The sequence below is a fragment of the Betta splendens genome, chromosome 4, assembly GCF_900634795.4.
Source record: "Betta splendens chromosome 4, fBetSpl5.4, whole genome shotgun sequence".
Taxonomy (NCBI): domain Eukaryota; kingdom Metazoa; phylum Chordata; class Actinopteri; order Anabantiformes; family Osphronemidae; genus Betta; species Betta splendens.
In genome coordinates, this window is record NC_040884.2 from 3,915,951 (window position 1) to 3,938,165 (window position 22,215).

Below are 22,215 nucleotides of genomic sequence, written 5' to 3' on the forward strand. Positions count from 1 at the left end.
CTCCGTCGTCCTCTTCCTGCCTCTTCTAATCTTACTACTTTCAACGTCCCTCTCCCTCCTCTTCTTCCTCGTCTCTCTCTCTTTCTCCCGCTCGTCATTGTCCTTGTTCCTCCTTTTCTCTTCCCCCCCGTCTGCTCCCTGGCCAGACATGGGGGGGACTCTGCTCTTGTTTGGTGTCCCGGTTCTTTGTCTCTCTTTAAAGTTTCTCATCTTAGGCAGGGAGTCTCAGTCGAGCATCTCTCTCTCTCTCTCTCTCTATCTCTCGGCCTGTTTCCTATTTTTCTATAAACAGATGTCAAATCATCTTTGTGTTGTACAAATCTGGAATGTTTTTTTTTTCTTTTCGTTTTGCTGATATGAGCGTTGGTGTAACTTCTCCAGGGCACCGATACAGGAATGAATCGGTGTCTAATTCAACCAACATACGTACAATTTTGGGAAGTGATTAAAAATAGAAAAGCCGCATCTCTTTTCTGGCTGCGTATTTTTCTGGGGCGTCTCAGTTGCAGGACCGTTGCATCATGTAGGAGTGAGTTTTACTGCTGAGCTCACATTGACTCACGCGGCTGAGCTCAGGAGGCTGCTTTTAGTCATGTTCTGTCATAAACAGCTGATTGATTACTTGATTACCAGGAATTCTGTTGAATAGGACGCAGGCGTGAGTCAACAGGCTTCGCATTCAGGCTTTATCTCGTATCTGAGCTCCGCTGTCCCCTCGCTTCTGCTTCTTAGAACAAAGTCTCTCTCTACAGTGTCCTGATGTTATGCAGGCTGAGGCTGTGCAGCTGCCGTGCTGTCCCCAGCCTGGTTAATATTTCACACGGTTAGAAGCCAGAGCAGACGCCCCGTTTTCTCCCCTGAAAGGAAAGGCTTCTCCCCACTTAACCTCCAGCACTCAATCTCCATACTAACCAGCCCGGTCGCCGGTGACTCGATCAGACTGTGTCTGTCGTCGCTCCAATGCTTGTCTACACTTCACGAGGAACACATTGCGAATTACCTGCCACATTTTTCAGTGTCAACTTAGAGCTTCAGGACTGTTAAAGTAGATGTGGGGAGACGTATGTGTGATGGTTGACCTCCAACCAGACTGCTTTAAAAGCAGAGAATTCACACATTAAATAATCAAATAATCCGATTGTTAATCAGAAGCATGTGACATCCTGACAGGGTTTTATGGACCATGATACTGTAGGTCACAGTTTTTGTTTGCAGTTTTCTAAAACCCGTGAACCTGCAGCCGAATCATGAAGCCGTCAGAAGAAATGCCAGCGGTGGCAGGAAATGTGATTTTAGTCCAATTACAGTTTGTCATGAAACAAAGGTGTACGACAGGATGAGCTGGCCTTTAAACGACACCATGTTAAAGTCCAACTAATAGCACAATTAGAAAATAATATTAAAGTGACTTTTAAATGGAGACATGGGAGGAAAAGCTTAAATGTGGACGGCGGCTGCCAGGACAGAAATGATAAACTAAAGGAAATAAATCTGTGCATCACCTTTCATCAGGTTCTTACTCTGGGTTTGATGTGGACAACAAAACGTAATTAGACTGATGTAAATACAAACACAACGCAGCCCCGTAGCCGACAATGTCCTCAGGTCACCAGGCGCCAAACGACTCACACGCCTGAATGGCCCCAGCTTTGTCGGACCGAGCGAAGTCTAAGAGCTGCTAATTGGCGCCGTGTCTCAGCCCAGCGCCGCTCTACACCGCGTTCCACGCCCGCCAAGTCCAGCAGCCATGCATGGCCCAAAGCTGGCTCCCACTCACGCCTCCGATGCCAGAACCACCAACATTCACCCACAACTGGTCTGATGCTGGCAACGCAGCCAGGACTCAGGACGCTTGGCAGCCTCCACCGGAGGCGCCGCCCAGCGTGCCACAGGTTGAATTCAATCAGAGATCTGCTGAATGCTTTTATGACGCAAATCATTAACGACTGATGGATCGTCCTCCACGAACAAACCCCGTGCCTCCAGGTTTTCCTGCAAAGGCAGATGGTGGACGTGAAAGACAGATGGAAAATCACTTTCTCGCCGTTTATCACCTTCAGTGAAGCAGAGGATAAAATATCTGTGTGAAAAAGCAACATGTTCTTAATTGTTGTTCCCCATTAGAGAGATTTATGAGACGTAGCCTTCATGTACAGCAGCAGTAGCATTGGTACTGTAGACTTCAATTGTATTAGCAGTCATATCAGTCTGGAAATATTTAACTAGCAGCTCTAGTCCTGTATTCGAGAAGAAAAAATTTAAGTCATCATGATTCACACAATCCACTGAAATAAGCCTCTTATAAAACTAGGCCACATTAAATATAAATGTTTTTTGTCTTAATTAGGAGTCTGGGGACGTGGTGTGAAGGGTGAAGTAAGGTTCAGAGGTCAAACTAGAAGACAGCTCATCATCATAATCCTCTTCTTTGCTATTTATGATTTCTGGGATGGATTTGTGCGAGTCTCATTCAAATCTGAGAAGATAAACCATCAAAAACTAAAACGTGACTTAACACCTTTGAATTAGTTTCCATTAACTTTCCGTCCTGTTCCAGCTTTTATTTTTACCTTAATGCTTCACGTCCTTCTGTTGCTCCTGCTTTACTTGTGATTATTGGTTTGTGTTTTCACCCTCGTCCTTAAAAACAGTGCTACTGTGGAACACAGTGCTGGTGCCAGGTTTCCAGCCTCTGTGGAGCCACGTGCGTTCTTCTCAGTCTGTTCCACCCTGATCCGTGGGCTGTAACTGCTCTATTGTCGTACGTCTTGACCCTGAGCCTCGCTCCTTTTGCCTTGTGGGTAATGGGCGTCTGGGCCGCGCGTCATGTGCAGGGCTGCTTTGCAGCTGCTCACCCGTTCATCTCACCGCCTCAGCACCCGACCCCATGGTGCTCATCATTCACTATCAGCCCTCTTATCCTCACCCACTCTGTTCCCCACAGGCCCTGAGCCACTTCCTGTTGGAGCTCTGCTCCAGCCACTTGCTGGCAAATCCAAATATCCATCTAAATATTGTGCACATTAATTTTGAATTCTAAACAACCCGTTGTTTTTATCTGTGACAAGCGCCCACCCAGCGATGATGAACTCACTGATTCGATTACGTTGCTTAGATTAATACGCCGCCGCTGCAGACACGCACGTTATCGGCCGCAGGAATAATCAGCTGTCTCCAGCAATGTGGCAGATATATATGTGGATTTGTGCAGGATTTATGGCACTCATTTAGAGCCAGGTTTACAGTTGCAGGAGCTGGGGAGGAAAAGCAGAGCCCATGAAAAATAGCCTGTCAGTCTGTCTGCCCTGGGTGGAATCTGAAAAGCAGGAATCTGACAGTAAGAATGAAACATTAGGAGAAGTGTGAGATATTCTGCTCTGTCTCTCCTCATTATCGCTCCCTCTCTTTGCCTCTGTCTTTTGTCTCACTTTCTACCTTTCTCCACACCGGCTCTGCTCTCAGCCCTCTCAGTTTCTCTTTGTCTTGCTGTGACTGTGAGGCGAGGTTTTACTAATGCAGACGCAGGGGAGCGAGCGAAGCCTGCACAGACTGTGAACAGAGACGCCCTCCACTCGGAGCGCTGGTCATTCCCGCTCTCCTTGTCATTTCAAGTCTTTTTGTAAGTCTTTGAATATTTTGTAAGCACCTTTTTCTCTTTGTGCTCTTTTAGTGTCACAAGCTGTTTTGCATCTTTTTCTGATTGCTTGTCTTTTCGCAGTCGCTTTGAGTGTCTTTGCAGTCATTTGCATCTCTTTGTAGTCAATTTCTTTCTCTTGTTTGCAGCAGTTTTTATTTGGATATTTGTTTTGAGAGTCTTTGTCACCAGTTTGTGTCTCCTGGTTGTCATTTTGCATCTTTTTGTAGTCATTTGCATCCTATTGTGCAGCTTTTTTGTAGTTATTTCACTGAGTTTCCTGCAACTGGAAACCATAGCTCCAACACAGAGTTGCTTTAATAATGCACCTACAGAGTCAGGAGAAAACAGCATTTCACAGCCACACGTAGACACAGACAACTCATTCTCTATGACCCCCTTTATTTGAGTTCTAGTTAAATTTTCAGGGCATTCATATTGGCAAGGTGAGACTGAGATAATTTGACGGATCACAGCTGGACACAGTCTCAATCAGGATCAACTCATGCTCCTATTATTAGATTTCTATTCATATCTAACAGCCCCCGAGACAGAAGTTACCGGAAGGTGTGAACCATCCTGGGTCCTGCAGGAAGACGCATTTAACATTCATTTCTTTAATTAAACCTTTTTTATTCTTGAGTTTACTGCTCAGTAATAGATGAAACATATCACAGTAATCAGATGTGCAGCTGTAGCGAAGCGTGCGAGGTGCTGTCCATGGTGCTGACAGCTCCACAGCCTCGCTCGGCTGCCTTCATCCAGGTGTAGCACTCACAAAAGCACATTTTAACACCTTCTGCAAGCTTTTTGCTGATGTAATTGATCGTGTCATCTCTTGCCTCTCCCATCCCACTTTCTAAAACATGAGCTCTGCGCCTGCCAGCCTGACAGGGAGTCACGCCACGCAGCTAATTCAAAAGCCTGCTCCCGAACAAGATGAAAGATTGTATTTGTGCCAGTGACTTGAACCGATTGCCCCGATGCTGTGAGAACCGACGCTCCACAAGGCTTTTGTTGCAGTAAGATTTTGCAGGAAATTAGATGTGTGGTGCTCCTCTGCAAACCAGAAAGAACTGCAGCTTTTTAAGAAACCAAAATACTGCAAAGTGCACACACAAATACATGCATGCCTCGGTTTCTGCCTGTAGCACACACTCATCCATGTGTGCACATGCGCACACAAAACAGCACAGACAGAATAATAAAAATACCTCTGCACTCGTGCTGCGATGAGAGCTTGCAAGTGGAAAATAATGACATCTATTGGGAGTCAAGCATCTCTCTGTGCAACACACAGGAGTGCACATGTGCACAAAGACGTTGATAAATACACTAATTCTCCTGTGCAGATTATGAATATTAAACTGAATGGCTCCACCAGTCTTTTCAGCACAAGTAGGTTTATGCGTTTGGCAGGAGAATGACTGTTGCTGCAGTGGAAATTAACAGGAAGTCTCTGTATCACCTGTGGTACCTGATGCGCTGCCATGGCAGAGGCAGTTCTTGGCTCAGGATTCCAGTGTGGGATGAGTTGTACCAGTCTCTGAATCACGCGCCACGTCCACAAAAGGAATAAATCTGCCGTTATCACAAAGAAATACTGAATGTCAAAGCAGCCGAGTTGAGCGCAGGAGAAACATTCGATAATATGGTGTCGTGTATTTTTAATGGATTTTAATGGTCTCCATGTCAGCCTCCTCTCCCACAGGTGCCTTTAAAACAGCCAGGAAATAATCCCCACTGCAACGTAAAGATAAGCACTCACAGTGTGACATGTCATAGTCTCCTGATGCTGCGTGGAGCAGCAGAAGGTTGAGCAGTAAAGGCAGCATATGCTCGTCATTTACTGTAAAAGTCCTATTACCTGACAGGAAGACGGCACTTTTCGAGTTTGCAAATCATTGCACCTGAGAGACGAGGGCGTTTCCATTAATAGCGCGGTGGAAGGAAACTCAGTGCAGTGACTCAAGTGTTGAGATTCACTGGAGAATCTGATTATCGGCGCGAGCCGCGCATCGTGTGGCTTATAATTATTCAAGCTTTCCTCCCAAAAGGTCAAGAACAGGAGGAATTGCAGACATTAGGGATGTGAGTGAAAAACATCCCAGTGATGCATCTAGAGCAGTTCCAGCTCAGTGCAAACTGCGTGCAGCTAAGCTAAAGCAGCAGCAGACTGGAGCGCGAGGATCATGACAGTGGAAACAGCTGTTCAGAAGACGGTCGTCGTTCCAGTGATCCCATGAATGCGGGTTTAAATTTACATTCTTAGCGCTTTCTGCACTGCAGCATGTTTTTAACTGAGCCAACACAAAGGAGATGTGTTTGATGATGATATCATCACCTACAATTATGGGATGCGTCCATTAGCTACTGAATGGACACTGTGGAGAGATCGCTTCCTCACTAATTACACCACAAAGGGAAAAAGTTTGAAAAACAAGACTGAGAAAAAAACAATAACACAATTTGACTTCTGCGCCATGTTTTGCTCTTTTCTGACATATTTGTTTCTCCTGGACCACACATTTATTTACTGATTACTAATTAAGTAATCACACTTTGTGTTTATGAAGAAAATCACAACTGGGCTGCTTTTACCATATTAATTTTAGCAGCGGCTGCTGACATGCGAGGACGTTTCAAATTGTGACTTGTGAGGAGACGATCAAAGCGCTCTGTCGCGGTGGAGCTGTCCTTTAGCACTGACCTCAGTGATTGATGCAGCTGTTCCCGAGGGTCGTCTTATTCCAGTCGCCTTTCAAATCAAAGTAGCGGAGAACAGGACAGCGTTGAATGGTTGTAATCAGCTTCTCTTCCACTCTCTCCAAACCATTGTTTGAAACAGAATCACAGTGAAGGGGGAGACAGAGAGGAGCGCGGACCTGATTGGTTGTTAAAGCTGTGCCCAGCGTTTTGTTTGGCTTTGACAAGTTAGGACAGGACATGAATTGCTTTCCAGCTACTTGTTGATCGCGTTTCTTGCCGTGTAAATGCAGGATTGTGGACAGATTATAGCATTTATTGCAGCAGCGTTACCGACGCGTCCACTTACCTACTGTATGTTACTATTTACATCTGCTGCACTCTATCAGTCAGCTCCTACTGTTCCATTCACGCAGCAGAGCACAGACTGTGCTCTGACTCAGCAGACAGGAGCGGAACTGGATGTTAAAGTGACTAAACGCTAAATGCCAGCTCAGTAATGAGAAACTGTCTGAAGCTGTTGAAGGCGTCCATGGACCCAAGGCTCCGCTTTGATTAAGACACCTACCGGCTCCATCCAGCAAACACAAAACAGACTGTGCTCCAAAAACAGGTCCAGTTGTCAGGATGGGAGAACAATTCCTTCATGACGCCTTCGCTTTTAATCAGTTTACAAGTTTGTGAGTGACCACTTCTAACCATCACAATGACTGTTGATTCTGTTGTTCAAGACAGGGCAGGTTCAATGAACTCATCTGGACAACAGTTCAGTGTGAAGAATTAAACAGGAAACCCACTACACCACACAGGCAGGTTGGTGGAACTAGTAACAGGAAGTGTCACATTCATGCTTGTTTCCTGATCATTGACTCCACGTCTCGGGTTTTAGTAGATGAACTTGTCACTTGTCAGATTTGCATGTGTAAAGCACATTTCATGGTGTTTGGGTTCTGATTGGCTGCACCAGCTGCTTACGTGTATCCAGACACTGAGTAGATCTCTCCACTGTGGCTCCGACTGGCTCCCAGTTCACCTCAGACCAGTGCAAACACATCGCTGGCGGCTTCACAGCGACTGGGATTGAGCAGAACACGGTGCTGGCGCTGCAGCTGAGCTGTGCCGGGTCAGGTCGCACTCAGGCTGCAGATCATGTGCTGAAAGCGGGCGGACGCGGGTGAAGAGCTGCCTCCAGGACGCTGTCTGGGAATCTGTACGTGACCAAACACAGCAACTACTGTAGGTCTGTGCTCTCTCTCACTCATCATGCATCTTCATCAGCATCTCTGTTCTACTGTGTGTAGGCACTTACAAATCAGCTCCTCCGCTGGGGAATCTCCCAGTTGGACTTTTATATTTCTGTCAACATGTTTGTTTGTTTTTGTTTTGTTTTGGACGGTATTTGTAAATAAAGACTAAAACTGCCACAGGCTTCTATTGTCGCTCTGATTGGTCCCTTGTTTGTTGTTTGTATAATTCTTTTTTTACACATGAGCTTTTACAAACATAATCCACCTCTGGTCTCACACAACAAAGCTGGATGCTGTCGCGGACTTTGCTATTAACACCTGGGATGGGAAACACCGACGTCTTCGTGCCGCGTGGAGCGACCGCAGCTGACACTCAGTCATAAACAACGTTCTGCTGGTGCATCTAGTCTGCACTCAGTGAATGTGATGCTTTGTTCAGGATGATTCAACTGACTAAACTCAAAGTAATGTGTCCCTTGGTTTAATTATACATTGTGTCCTGTTTCGGTTTCAGTCCAATCAGAGCAGAATATTAAAGAGACACCGGTTGGCTTGTGGCGAACCCAGAGGCAAACTCCCACCCTGATCAGCACCAGGCGCTTTTATCAAAGCTGGTGGAGCTACTTTGATTCAGCAAACAACACAGACTCAGTAATGATGTTCTCAGTGGAGCACCCCCTCCAGAGTGATTGCGGGCCGTGTTTGTTGCTGTTGTTTTAGACGGATCAATCTCACCGCTGAATGGAGTGGACTCCTGCTGCCGCTGTTCAGCATTCCAATTATCCCCCAGTCAATTAGTCATGAACTCCAGAAGAAAACTCACGCCGAAAGATGCTTCTGCGTCAAATCTGCCTCTCCAGAGACGTGACGTGTAGCCTGTGACCCAGAGGCAAAAGGTCACGAGAGCGGACGATAGAGCTCCCGCTGGCGCCAGTGGGCTGGACTTCGCTCCTCTTCACAGAGGGTTGTTCTGGGAGACACGCACACACGCGGGCCTCGCACGGAGCTCGCATGCGACTGGAGTAGAAGAAGCTCATTAAGATCAAAGGCTGGTTGCTCTTAATTACTCAGTCGCTGCAGCGCCATCCTGCCCTCACGCACGCAAAGCAGAGAACTAATTAAACTGGTTATTTTTGAACCTGGGTTGCATTTTCCCTGTGTTTGTGTGAGCCTCCCTCACTGGTCACTGCAGCCTGTCTTCATACTGGGGAGCAAAGCTGCTGGATGATCCAGTGACTCACGAAACGTATGAAAACAAAGCAAGCAAGTCAGAAAACCCAGAGTCAGAAACTAGAGCTGTGACCCAGGAGGCGTGAGCTGATGCTGCAGTGTCGCTTTGCATCAATGAATATGAAAGCGGAGGCGTTTTCCTGTAAGACGGACGTTATTTGACCAGTCCTACGTGATCCAGACTTTGTTTTGCTTCTCTAAAGGCTGTGTGAAATGCATTGCGCGGCCTTTACGAAGCCAGCGCCCGTGCTCTTGGCTGAAACGGCGTTCATATCACTAGGCTGCAGGTTATTTCTGAGTGATTGCTTCTCACAGCGGTCGACTGCAACAATCTGCTCCAGACTGAGCTAGAAGCCCTGACAACTGAACAAATCCGCAGCTTTTGTTGGATTCCTTTAAATTAGCATGTGAAGCAACACCCCTGTGGTCCGGGGAGTCAGGTAAATGTCGCTCAGCTTGCGACGTGGTGTCACAGCACAGCTCCGGAGCAGAACTGGGCAAAGCCGGCTCTGCTGAGTAGCTTTAAAAGTCACCGATAGAGAGAGAAGGAGAGAGCAGAGGCTGTGGGGCCTCACATTAACCATGAATGGGAAAATAAATGAACTGCAAGACTTGGAAAGAGTTCCAGTGTCTCTAAATCACATCAGGTGCACAGGCTTCTTGAGACACTGTTTATCCTGCAGCTTTGGGAGGAGATTTGAATTCCGCCCGAGGAGAGAAACTGACAAGAGCCCGAGCAACTCGACGAAACTGGACCGGAGCCGGAGTAGAAAACAAGGAGGGCGTCAGAACACCTGTGGCCCAGAGAGAGCGGGACACGGCGCCAAGATATTAAAGAGTGTGTGTGGTGGGAACGCTTCACGTTGGCCTGTAGGTAGTCGTGTTACACAACGCTCACAGGACTCGTTCGTGAGAGAAAAGAGCAGCAACCGAAACACAGTGTCTTTAAAATGCAAGAAAAACGGCCTATTTACGCGTCACACACTGCTGATAAAATGTATCATGGGCAACACACTCATTCGTCCCCGGAGACGAGTAAAATCCTGTCTAAGCCCCAAGATTTGTCAAACTACTGCTAGAGACACGCCTGTGGATGTGTGACAACGAGTAACTGTGTGTGTGTGTGTGTGTGTGTGTGTGTGTGTGTGTGTGTGTGTGTGTGTGTGTGTGTGTGTGTGTGTGTGTGTGTGTGTGTGTGCGCACGTGTATAAAAAAAACACTTTTTTACATGAAATACAATCGTGAAGTGCCACTGGGAGGCGAAATCGTATTAGATCAGGTCTTTTGCACATGAATGGGACTGGAATCAAGTCATCGCTCATCCCGGGTGATTTGCCCCAAACAGCAGTGTGGATTTAAAGCCTGCTTCCTTTTGTTCATTAAAGCCTCTGTAACATAAGATGCGTGAATCTGATTATGCCGTATCAAAAACAGTCCCTCAACACCCAAACAAGCGCGTGTGTGTTTGTTCTCTCCAACAAAGGCCGTTCTCCGGCGCAGTCACCGCGCTGCGTGTGTGTGGCATGCAGATGACACACCTGCCACTTCAAAGCTCCAGCCAGATGTGGGAGCGCAGCGAGTGGCGACGCGGGGCCCGGTGGGAGGCCCCAACACCGCTCCGCCGCATTATTTACACCTGATTATGTGCAGATGAACCCAGCGCCGGCGTCTTCACCACTGGACTCGATTCCTTCCATTTTACCGCTGCTCATCAAACAAATCTTCATTCCTCCCCTCCTTCAGTCGTGTTTGCATTAGGTGGGAGGCTGTTTGGTTCAGCGGGGCTCCGGGCTCACACCCAGTCTCTGCTCACACAGTTGGGGGCTTTGTGCGCCCGCCATCCACCCCCCACCGCCTCCTGGCGGCGCCGCCGCTGCTAATAAAAGTAGCTTCATTCATTCAGTAAAACAACTAAATAGAAACGCTGCCTGTGAACATGAGCCAGGCTGTGATTACGCTGCCGTCGCAGCATGACTGGGCAGGCAGCTGATTAGTACAGCAGCGTATTTCTAGGATACGAGGTCGCATGTGCAGCGGTGCCGGCGCATTGGAAGCCGTGCACGTCTGCCGCCGCTGCAGCTCCTCATGAATTCACTTCGAGATTCTGGGTCACTTTTATTTGCACAGTATTGTGTTCCCATTTTGTGCAGGCGTCTGGCTCGCTCCTCAGCTCAGGCAGCGACAGCTGAGGGGGTTTTTGCTGCACAGCCGTTCTCTGCTGCGATTTGCTGCTTTGCAGCAGTTCTGGAAGGCGAAGCTCTGATGCAATGACTTCTTATATTTATGTGATCTCTTCCATTTCTGTGCAGGACTCATGTTGTGTTGCCGTGTTAATTAAGATTACAGGGAGCTGCTTCTTTGCCCACTGGACCATCTCGTCCCCCCTCTTCCTGACCAACACCCTTCTCATCCTGCTTCTCTGCCACAGTCACATATTCAGTTTTAATAGCACAAACCACTTCCCATTTCAGGGTTGATAAAGCTGCACCGTTCCCCTCATGAGCCACTGCAGTGTGTGTGTGTGTGTGTGTGTGTGTGTGTGTTTGTGTGTGTGTGTGTGTGTGTGTGTGTGTGTGTGTGTGTGTGTGTGTGTGTGTATGTGTGTGTGTGTGTGTGTGTGTGTGTGTGTGTGTGTGTGTGTGTGTGTGTGTGTGTGTGTGTGTGTGTGTGTGTGTGTGTGTGTGTTTTCTTTTATCCTTTTATTCCTACTATTATGGTTTGAGGGCATCACTCTGCATTTTCTCCCCTGCAGCATTTGAACAAAGTGTTGGAACATCTGTGATTAAAGTGTTGAGATGACAACATCAGCATGTTCCTCACGCCGTTCATGTGAACTGGAACAATGGTTTCAGTGATTTTGCAGCAGTGCTGAGCACAGACGAGCCACATGACGCTGTCACGCTTAAATGTAAATCTGTCATATCTGGGGTCTATGTGAGCGCGGCGGTGAAGGTGCACAGTCTCATTTGGACTCAAACAACAACAGTGTTTTCATTTCTGCTCCATGCATTATAATACTGTCAGCCAAAGGGTCTTATCCATTCAAGTGAAGGGAAGCAGACAGGTATTAACGTGGAGGAAAGGGAATGACATGAACCACATGCACAGAATAGCACACACACGCGCACACACACGCGCGCGCACACACACACACACACCCATACACACACACACACACACACACACACACTTGCTCACACATGCATGCACGCACGCACAAACACACACGCACACACACACACTCACACACACACACAAACACACGCTCGCTCGCTCACGCACGCACCCACACACACACTCACTCACGCACGCATGCGCGCACACACACACATGCACACACATGCACACACACACACGCACACACACACACACACACACACACACACACACACACACACACACACACACGTCGCCCAGACTTTCCTTGTTTCACTCATTCTTTGGCTGGCATTTCCTGGGGTTGCTCTCTCTGCAGGAGCTTTTCACACCTCCTCTCTCCCTGGCTGTGAGCAGCACTGATCTGATGGGCAGAGAGTGTGCAATCAGGCAGATAGTTGGTCAGAGGCAGCCAAGCAAAGAGTGGTAGTCAGACAAAGAGACAGACTGTGTGGGAGTGATGCCAGGACCTGAATTTTTATTTTACCCTAACCAGCCGTCCTCATTCAGACACAGAGCCACAATCAATCCGGCTGAAGTGAGGGAAACATCTTGGGTCTGATCTGGAATGGAACCAGCAAACCTTATGCGCACATGTGTTAAAAACACAATACTGCAGATCCAAAAACAACATGACAAAATAAAACCCATGCAAAAACAGGAAGAGAATTACTGGGTTCAGCCTGTTGCTGCACCGATTTAAAAACAGCTACTGGTTGTCAACATCAACTCATCTGTCAAAAACTATACACAGTAAATACAGGTACATGTTGTTTTTCCCCATGATGATCTCACTTCACACCTAGCTCCAAATGTGACCTTTTGACCCTCACACTGCCCCATCAGATGTCCCTCCAGCTCTCCTGCTTCCTCTGAACACTGATGGTTGCAGCAGTGTTTGTTCCGTGCTGGTTGGTCCCTCTTCAGCTCTTCCAGACAATTTGAAAGGTAAAAAATATTAAATCTTGTTACAGTAGCAGTAATAAAAAAATCATTCTCACAACAAGATCCTTCAAGCAACAGATGTCAACTTTCATCAGCCTGGTATAAGTTGAGTCGCTGGGGTGTCATATCAATTAGAGATAAATACCTGCAGAATTGTAATTCTTTAAAAAGAAAATGTCACAGAATATGACTATGAAGCACGCAACAGCCGTCTGCACAGCGGTTGGCTGCTGAGAGACACCCGTTCAGCATGAAAACAGAAAAAAGACTCAATATTTGATGGACATTAAAGAGCGGAAAAAGAAACCGGCTAAGTGATTTTCAAATACTGGGCTGAGACTACGGTGGATCGCAGCGAGATTAAAAGATTACCCAGGAAGTGAGAAAGGTAATTGAAATGGCAGCGTGCCAAGGGCGCCTCAAGTCTGAGGTACTGTATATAACCAAACGGAGAGCGATCAGTGGCTCGTTGAAAGACGAGGCGCGTTCAGCGATCGTACAGAATATCTGCAGCTTGCGACGCTATTGTGCAGCTTTAGTTGTTTAAACCACAGATGAAACAAGAACATTTACATGTGCGACTTAAAATAACTCTGCCTAAAACAAACCCTGCGTTTACTGGACACTGGAGCAGATGGACATGAAAGAAATAGAGGTGTTGATTCTAGAGATGTCAGCTGCTGAAAAACGCTTGTTCACCAGGAAGCTGAGCTCAGGTGGCGCACGCGCGCACACGCAGTACCATATATAAACTATACATCACCACGCACGCGTTGTCACACGCACCCACATGCACCCACACGGGCACTGAGGCCTCCGGCGTCCTCCGTGCGCAGGCGCCTCCTCCAGGTGAGGCCGTGCTGCTTTTAAGTGCTGACATCAAAGGCACCTGGATGAAGCGGCTTCAGTGCAGGAGAAGTTGGCACCAGTTTGAAACCCAGTCATTTAGACAAGGTCGCACACTGACTCCATGACTTCTCCACAACCTCAGTCTCTCATGCAAATGAACACACAAAGGAAAGTATGCTTATATATGGACAAACACAAGCTCCTCTCCGCCTCCACTTATTATGCATGTGTATTTTATCCTTTGAGCTCGACCTGGCGGCGGGCAGCAGGTGACTGGTTGTGACACGGCTCAGAGAGGCCCACGGAGGTGAAACGAGGAGTGGCGAATGCATCGTGATCGCCGGAGTTTGAAGTGCCCCACACTTCAATCACGTTCAGTGATTGAACCAGTCTCTCACACTGTGCATCATCATCGCAGCTCTGCGTCTCTATAATACACCCTGGCACGGCTGTTCCCCTGCATTTTCCCTCCCTCTCAAACTCGTGCATGCTCATATATGTTATTTGTTCCAAGTGTCCCTGTGAACGACAAACCCATTATTATTTATTTACCCGATATTTACTTGTGCGGCTGCATGTGTTTGTGGTGAATATGACTGGTGTGAAACCATCAATTGCATCTAGATTCTGCTACTGTGAAGCTTCCTAGCGACAGTATTCTGGTTTTCCAGCACACAGGGTGAGGATGATTAAATGGTTGGACCTCCAGACCAGCCTCCACCAACTCCAAGATGGGTAAAGTTGGAAATGCAGCAGCTACTAGAAAATCTGTTTTTTAAGCATTAGAGTAAATATTGGATTTGAAATATGGTCATCAAGAGGCCACCACAGGATTTCAGTGGTACCAATTAAAAATTAAATTAAAAGATTTGTATTTTCATTCATCTGACAGTAAAGCATGAATTTTACATTTTAAAATATTGACAGAATGAATGTGGAAGGATGTTATAATTGGATAATATTAACCATCAAATACATAGTAAGTTTTAAAATGTGTAATATTATAAAAAGAAGAAAAAACACTGGAGCATTTCTACATTAGTTTGACATGACAGAGTCTTAGACCATGGTATTGATCAGGGACTTACAGTTTTCAAGTTCATGAGTTTGCAGGTGCAGACTCTGAACCAGTTTTCAGCCAGTGAAGCGAGGCTAAATGTTCGAGGTGAGCGATCCACTCTCTCAGACCACTTCTTGTGACAGGACGTACTCTGATTGAAGCCCGGTGTATCTATTATGGGCTCTCACTGAACAAAGCCTGTAGTATTGATTTTCTCATGGTGTGGTCACATAGTTCCATACAATTGATCCAGTTCTCACAACTGTGTGTGTTACAGTGCCGTGCAAACATTCTGTCCTGGTTCCTTGCACCCTGGCGCACATCCTTCTCCTGCCTCCTGCTCTGTTTGCTGTCTCCCTCTGCTTCACATACTGGAAACTGGGACGATATCAGTGAAGCCCGTTATATTGTATCTGTGCTAAATATGGTGATTAAATTTTAGAGAGTCTGATTTCCTGTAGGGACGAACCCAAAAAAGTCAGACATTGCTGGAGAGCCTAGACATTCTGACATATTCACACTTATTGGATATATGCTGCTCTCTAATACGGCGTAACATGCTTTTTTTAGGCTTCAGGAAAGAGGAGAACGTTTGTAATTGAGGTCATAGTGGAGTGGAGTGTGCTATGAATGTTTCACTAGTAGTAATAGTCATATTGTAGTATAGCTGTGTAACTATATGCTGTATATGAGGCATTTTAAATATGAGCATTTGTTGTCGGCCTGTTACAAGAATAGTGAACATTAGTGTATTATTGTGCAGAAAAAGATTTTTTTATTCTTGTTAACAAAATACACACTTGCCCCTGAACTGTATGAATAATGTTTCAGTGTGGGTGTCCTGCTCCTGTTTACTCCCTGCAGCTGCAGAAGGAGAAGTGAATACTCATGAAATTACAGTTAGCGACTGACTCTGACTTATGACGGGTGTATGTGACAAGTACCACAGAACACAGCAATCGGCTGTGGCAGCGTTGCCAACATGAGCCCTCGGATCGACCGATTACAGGGTTTTGCGTCACTTTTCAAGTCTTAGTGTAGGAAGCAGGTTTTTGTGCAGCGAAGGAAAGGTTTGAAACCAAATACTGTAAATGCTGGAATGGAATGAATTCTCCCCTCTTTCACTTCCGTCTGTATCTCAGTGCCTCCACTTCTCTGTGCAGGCTGCGACCAACACGATAAGAAAGAACCCGAGCAGCATCACATGAGAGGAAGATAGTGACAAGACAGATGAAAAGCAAACAGGCGGACAAAGAAATTGTGCATATGTGAATGAAACCGCATGAGATGAAGATAAAGGGAGTCATTTGGTAAAGATAAAGGCTGTCTGCCATCTTGTAATTGTGTCCTATTCAGTCGCACGAATCTGCGAGTGATGCACAAAGTGATGATAAAAGACAAAATGTAAACAGAGACAAATCAGGTAGAATGTGGCGCGAGAGGAAAACGAGGAGAAATGGCTCCTTAAAAGTGCAGTGCAGCAAAGAGCCCAGCTTCTTCGCGCTCCCACTGACAGGCCGTGTTACACAGGGGGAGATTCCTGACACTAATTCTCCTAGAAATGTGTTCTCGCTCGTGGACGTTTCTGTAGAACAGCATTTATCCACACTGGGCTGAAATTCTCCACTTTAAACAATCCTAATGAACTTCCCTGAAAGAGATCTGGACGCTCAGAGTGGAACTGCCCCGTCCGGTCAAACCTTTCAAGACCATTTAAAGCGTGTTACACCGAAACCCGTCCCCTCAATCGCCGCCGCTGCACAAAGAGGCAGCGGACGCAGCGGAAGCCCCGGTGGCGGCGGCCTCATCCTATCTGGACCCGGGCATCGAGCTCTCTGCGAGCGAGCAGAAGGGGAGATTACTCTGTGCTCACATCAAAGGAGGTTTGTCTAACTTGGGTCTGGTGTTGTGCTGGTGGAGCGAGTCCTTGGAGCAGCCCCGGCGTTCTTATCTCTCCCCCACAGACTCTTTCTGCTGCAACACAACTGGCTGCTGGTAACGCTGACGCTGACACGCACGGTCAGACGCGCACACAGATGGACATTCTCATGTATGAAGACGCACGCAGTGACTCACACAGTCACATAATAACACACGGCATCCAAGCAGCTCCTTTTTTTCTGATATTAGCAAAATTTGTTCTGCTGAGTGAGTCTCTCTGCCTGCTCCATCCCCTGGTGAGAGCCGAACCTGGTTCTGTGAATAAAATGGATTAAATGATAATCCCCGACCAGATGCTTGCACAAGGATCCCACTGTACATGAATTCTGATTTGAACACCAAGTTTCATACCGCACCAAGGATCACAAGGATCAGCTGGTGCAGAGGTCAGAGTATAGAAACAGGTGTCATCAGCGATCAACAGGCATCAGATGGAGCAGTGGATCAGCCGCTGACAGGTCCGAGTGGAACGACGAAGGACGAGGACGAAGCACTGTCTGCAACAGTCTGAATTAAAGAGTGAATTCTGTCCGAATTATTATTTTCAGACTTTGGTTTTTGTGTGTTTTTGTGTCTGGATTAACAGGACAGTTCATGTTATTGAATGAGCCTTTTATTAGCTTTACACTTGTAGATTATTCATTATTTACTCACTGATGAGGACAGTTCTGAATGGTTTTCCTAATTAAGGATGTTGCTGTTCACTTCCATAATGACGTGTGTCTGTGATACACGGTCATAGAAAGCTGCTGTGTTTCCAACTGTGTGCTAGTCATTTGAGGTTGCAGATTGTTTTAATCTCATCACAGACAATGGAACAAATCTGCCTGCCTCCAAAGACTGTGAACACTGCCTACAACTCTCCTAGTTACGGTGTTTACTGGTTGAACGTCATAAAAACATATAATTGCATTTTAGTTACACCGGATTCATTGCTGTAACAAAAAAACTGCTGAATTAATACATTTACACATGCAAATTAAGTTAAAGTCTCCTGTATTTTCCAGTGAAATTAAGAAGCGTCCCAAAGCCCTAAAACAGCAGCAACACGACGCTGATAATAATTAGCCATATATCACAGAATCATTAACCCAGATCTGGTGGATGAGCAGTTCTAGCGGAGCTCCTCCAGTCCAGCTCACCAGACCCACAGCGACACGCTGTGGCGAGATGCTGATAATACAACTACAAACTGGTACAAAAGGTACTTAATGGGTTAATTCCATACATTACACCCGCACTTTGATCTGGATGAAAATCTCTTGTGGACTGAGAAACCTCCAGTCGAGTATATGAACAAAAAGGAATAATGTGGAACTGACTGGGTTTGTGTTTGACAGCCGACTGGGCCCTCAGTTCAGATCAATCACTGGGGCATTCATTCACAAATATCAGCTCTCCGATCCTCAAATAAACTTTGTCCTTGGCTCCATTTCAACATCTCTCTCTCCTGTTTTGATTCCAAAAGTCACGTCCTCAGCTAAAAGCAAACACAAGCCACAGGCGTCGCCTTAAAGCGGCTGTGTGTGAGGTTCTGCTGTGCCATGGAGAACGCGTGTGCTCTGCTGCTGCCGCTCTCCTTGCTGTCCGTGGTGCACGGCGAGGGCCTGGCGCCCGGGCCCATCGAACTGGCTCCGATCCCCTGCAACGACAAAGCCGTGGAGAAGCTGTCGCGTCTGGGCGTGACCTACATCAACGAAGACCGCTCGGACGGCTACAAGTTTGCCCTGAACCGCATCGCCAACGTGCACCTCCACGCGCAGGTCAGACATGAGGGCTGTTCTGCAGGTGGTTGTGGGAGAGCGCTTCATGTTTTATAGAAGAACTTCGTTCCTGACACACAAACGCTGTGAAAAGGAGTCACAGGGATAGACAGGGGAAGCTTTAAGGCCTGAAAGGAATAGGAATGATTAGGTTTGTGTATTATTGTTAGAAATTAAACTTCTAATCTGAAACACATTTTTACACATTAGAAATAATAATACAATTAATGATGTTATAATGGATCCCAGAGGCCAGTTTAGGAACCAGTGGACCAGAACACAGATAAAAACAACTAAATATGATCAGCTCATATCACTGAAGAGCATAGTTATGTTATGAGATGAGAAGTCGTCCTATTTCGCGCCTCGTGAAAAAGGCCTTTGGGTCCAGGTCATTTCAGTCTCAATCGCCTTTCGCACCAGGCTTCATGAACGTCATGCTGTTCGCCGCCGAAGGCCGTGAGATAGGACGGCGTTTAAGAGGCTCGGCTCAGTTTCATGACCTGAAAAGGCTGTAAGTGTTGACGTTCGTTTGTGCTCCGGCTCAAATCCATGTCGCACAAAAGGCACCGAGCAGTTTCTAAATGGCTCCTTAAAGGTTTAACTGAAATGAAGCTGAGTTACAGACTTAGTCTCAGGTGCAGGTTTCATCAGCGCTGGGTCACACGCATCCTCTCCTCATGTTTGTATGTTTGCCTTGTGCACGTACAGGGACCAGCAGGCAACGTGTATTACCTGGACCTGGACGTCCTGGAGACCAAGTGTCACATACGCAGCCCGAAACCATGGAAACGCTGTGACGTCAGGCCCTTCATGGAAACAGTAGGACACATGTTGTTTGCCTTGTTCCATAGATTAAACCTGCGACATGCTCTCACGTGGCGAGAATTGTTCTAAGTCTAAAACAGACAAGATCGACCTGCAGCAACCGCTCCTGTGCTCATTTCAGCAAATCTCTGGTAACTGCAACACCACCATTCTCCACACACCGGAGGGCTACTCCTACCTGTACAGCTACGAATGCACGCTGGTGCCAGGTACCAACACGATCAACAGCTTGACAGTAGTTACTGATGCAATAGCTCCTCAATACAGCACTTTTTTATTATTGTACATCAGGGCACTGAGGAAATGCTGATTGACTGTTTTCCACGCTGGTTCTCACAGATCCTCCAGAGAAGCTGCAGCAGACCTGTCCGACCTGCCCGCTGCTGCTGCCTGTAGACAACCCAGAGGCCGTGAACGCTGCTCAGGTCACGCTGGCATCCTATAAGAGGAAGTCCACACTAGGAGCAGGACTTGGAATCAACAGGATCACCAGAGCTGCAACGCAGGTGTCGCACAATGAACACCCTGACTTCATCTCACAATACGTTGAGCTATTTTATTCATCATTACACAGACCCTCTGGGTTTACATGTGCAGACTGCGTCAGTCCAGTGAGGGCCTTTTAGGTCCTGGGACATGTTTGTGCTCTACATCCCTCTGAACTAAGTATCACAGCCTGAAAATGTATGGTGTTTTTTCAGGCCGCGCCGGTGAGAGCCAGTTTTGTGGAGTACACGGTCCAGCAGTGTCCAGAGGGAGTGACAGAACGCGGCACCTGCCAGCGACTGACAGCCGACTCTGACACGGAGGTACTGCTGCTTTTAAACCGCACGGTATCCAGACACGTATCAGCTGTACCCACAACGTGGCCTCTGGGGTCCAAACAGTCCATTATGTACAGACTTGATGTTTTATTTTTTTTGAACAACAGTGTCTCATTTAGCAAATCAATCACTTCCAGAGAATGACACCAAATTTTTGTTGTTTAAAAGATTTCAATCAACATTGATGAACCACCACCTTGTTTACAGCCACTGCAGTATCTGATATGCTGTTTAATGTCACGACAGAGCAATTTTAGCAATTTTCTTTAAAGCAACTGCTTTTCCCATAAACTCGACAGACGACCTCTCCCTTCTTCATTAGACTGAATTAGTATTTCTTTCTGCTTTTCTATTTTTTCCTCTCTGCCTGCTCTGGTGTGTTGCTTCTTTCCCTTGCGTCTCCTCCGTATCCTAAAAGAAATGACTAAAGTGTGTCATCATCTCTCAGGTCGCAGGCTTCTGTACAGGATCAGTGCTTGGAGACAAGCGCGTACATCCTGAAGTGCAGGTGTCTTGTGAGATGTTCAAAGTCCAGGTATGGAAATCATATTTGTAAGGAAATAAGCCATAGCTATTAATTCTTAGCTGGCTGGAAGGATTTCTTTATTAGTACTAATACTGCAGATGTTTATTTTTAAGAGTTTTCTTGCTCTTTCATGCCAAATCGTACAAAATAACCTAGACATTTGAAATTAACAGTCACTAAAATGTAGAGTGGACTGCAAGTTGGCAACAACACGGCCGACATTGCGACCTCCATTGATGAATGTGTTTTTCTTCACATTTTACTGAAGAACCTCTAAAATGATAATTTAGCTTCCTGGCTGTGCACCACTGGCCATGTAATTATTTTGTCATATCTCTGTGATGTTGCATTTGTGTCTTCAAATGTCTGTTGCATCTGTGTACGTCTCGACTTTCTATATTTGTGTGATTCCAAATTGTACGGTTCTGTGCTATAATTATGTTGTCTTCTCAATCCTTTTCTCGAACTGTGGCATGTAATGTTATACTGCATGACTGATTCTCTATTTACTGCTGTTGGAGTGACTCCATAAAACAGCAGCTTTGCTGTGACTCTGTCTCCGTGTGACTCCAGAACGTTGACGTGCTCAGACCGGTTCAGCCGCAGGGTCACGACCTCCCTCTGAAGCCCGCGAGACCCACCTTCCCTCATCTGATCGACGACCCGGGAAACGCTCCGCGGCCGGTTCCTTCTGACCCCGCGCAGACCCCCGCCGTTCAGCCAGCGCCAGTTGACCCCGCACCCTTTCAACCTCGCCAGGTCGACCCACCCGTTGCAGTTAAACCCTCCAGGCCCCTCAGCTCCTCGTCCAGTGAGGAACAGCAGCCCGCGAGCGGCCTCGATTCATCATCAGAAGAAATTGGAGGCCCGGCGGCGCTGCGTCCCCCGTTTAACTTCCGCTACCAGAGGCGTGAGCGCAGGAAACGGCAGGCCTTGAACGAGACCGCACCCTCTCACAACCCTGTATTCCTGTCTGATTTTCCCGGTGGATCCTCTCCTTTCCGCTCCTGTCCGGGTCCTGCTCGATACACCACAGCTTAGCGGGTGCTGCTCGGGACTGCGTTTGTCAGCAAGAAGAAAAAGAACAGCAAGAAAAATCAGCAAGAATATTAGCTAATTAAAAGATGATGTGTATTTTCACTAGCCTAAATCATGACCTAATAACCTCTCTGGTGCAATGTCTCCTAAAGCAAGTGGCTTTAAATATTTAGGCAATGTGAATAAATCTTGAGTTTTCTCGTTTAACCTACTTAAAACATACATGCTTGAGTTGGTTTCAAACTTTTTGGTAGCGCATAGAGTTAGTATTAATGTTCAGTTCATTTTCAAAATATAAATTTGCTACTAACCTTTCAGCTTAAGTAAAATAGTTCTTTATATCATCAAATCTGTTTCTAGACATTTTGTGTTTTAGGGAATTAATAAAGAATCACTTCACAATTTCTTGACAATGAAATAAACTTCACAAATTGTGTGTAAGTGGTAAGTGCCTTCTTGAGATTAACT

At 46.6% G+C, this 22,215-nt stretch overlaps 1 protein-coding gene across 1 annotated transcript; it reads left to right on the top strand.

Moving 5' to 3' along the window:
* Positions 1-18,254: 18,254 nt before the first annotated feature.
* Positions 18,255-22,183, top strand: si:ch211-262h13.5 (uncharacterized protein LOC571127 homolog). Its single transcript, XM_029149295.1, has 7 exons — positions 18,255-18,531; positions 19,243-19,353; positions 19,481-19,568; positions 19,699-19,865; positions 20,061-20,168; positions 20,632-20,718; positions 21,283-22,183. The coding sequence occupies exons 1-7, from the start codon at positions 18,313-18,315 to the stop codon at positions 21,748-21,750; spliced, it is 1,248 nt and encodes a 415-aa protein (XP_029005128.1). The 5' UTR covers positions 18,255-18,312; the 3' UTR covers positions 21,751-22,183.
* The last annotated feature ends 32 nt before the right edge of the window (positions 22,184-22,215 follow it).

Bases quoted from the DNA above. Each gene is read 5' to 3' on its own strand.
- si:ch211-262h13.5 (XM_029149295.1), top strand. From the start codon at position 18,313: ATGGAGAACGCGTGTGCTCTGCTGCTGCCGCTCTCCTTGCTGTCCGTG. The intron at 19,866-20,060 runs GTGTCGCACAAT...GTGTTTTTTCAG, and splicing joins TCACCAGAGCTGCAACGCAG to GCCGCGCCGGTGAGAGCCAG. The intron at 20,719-21,282 runs GTATGGAAATCA...GTGTGACTCCAG, and splicing joins GTGAGATGTTCAAAGTCCAG to AACGTTGACGTGCTCAGACC.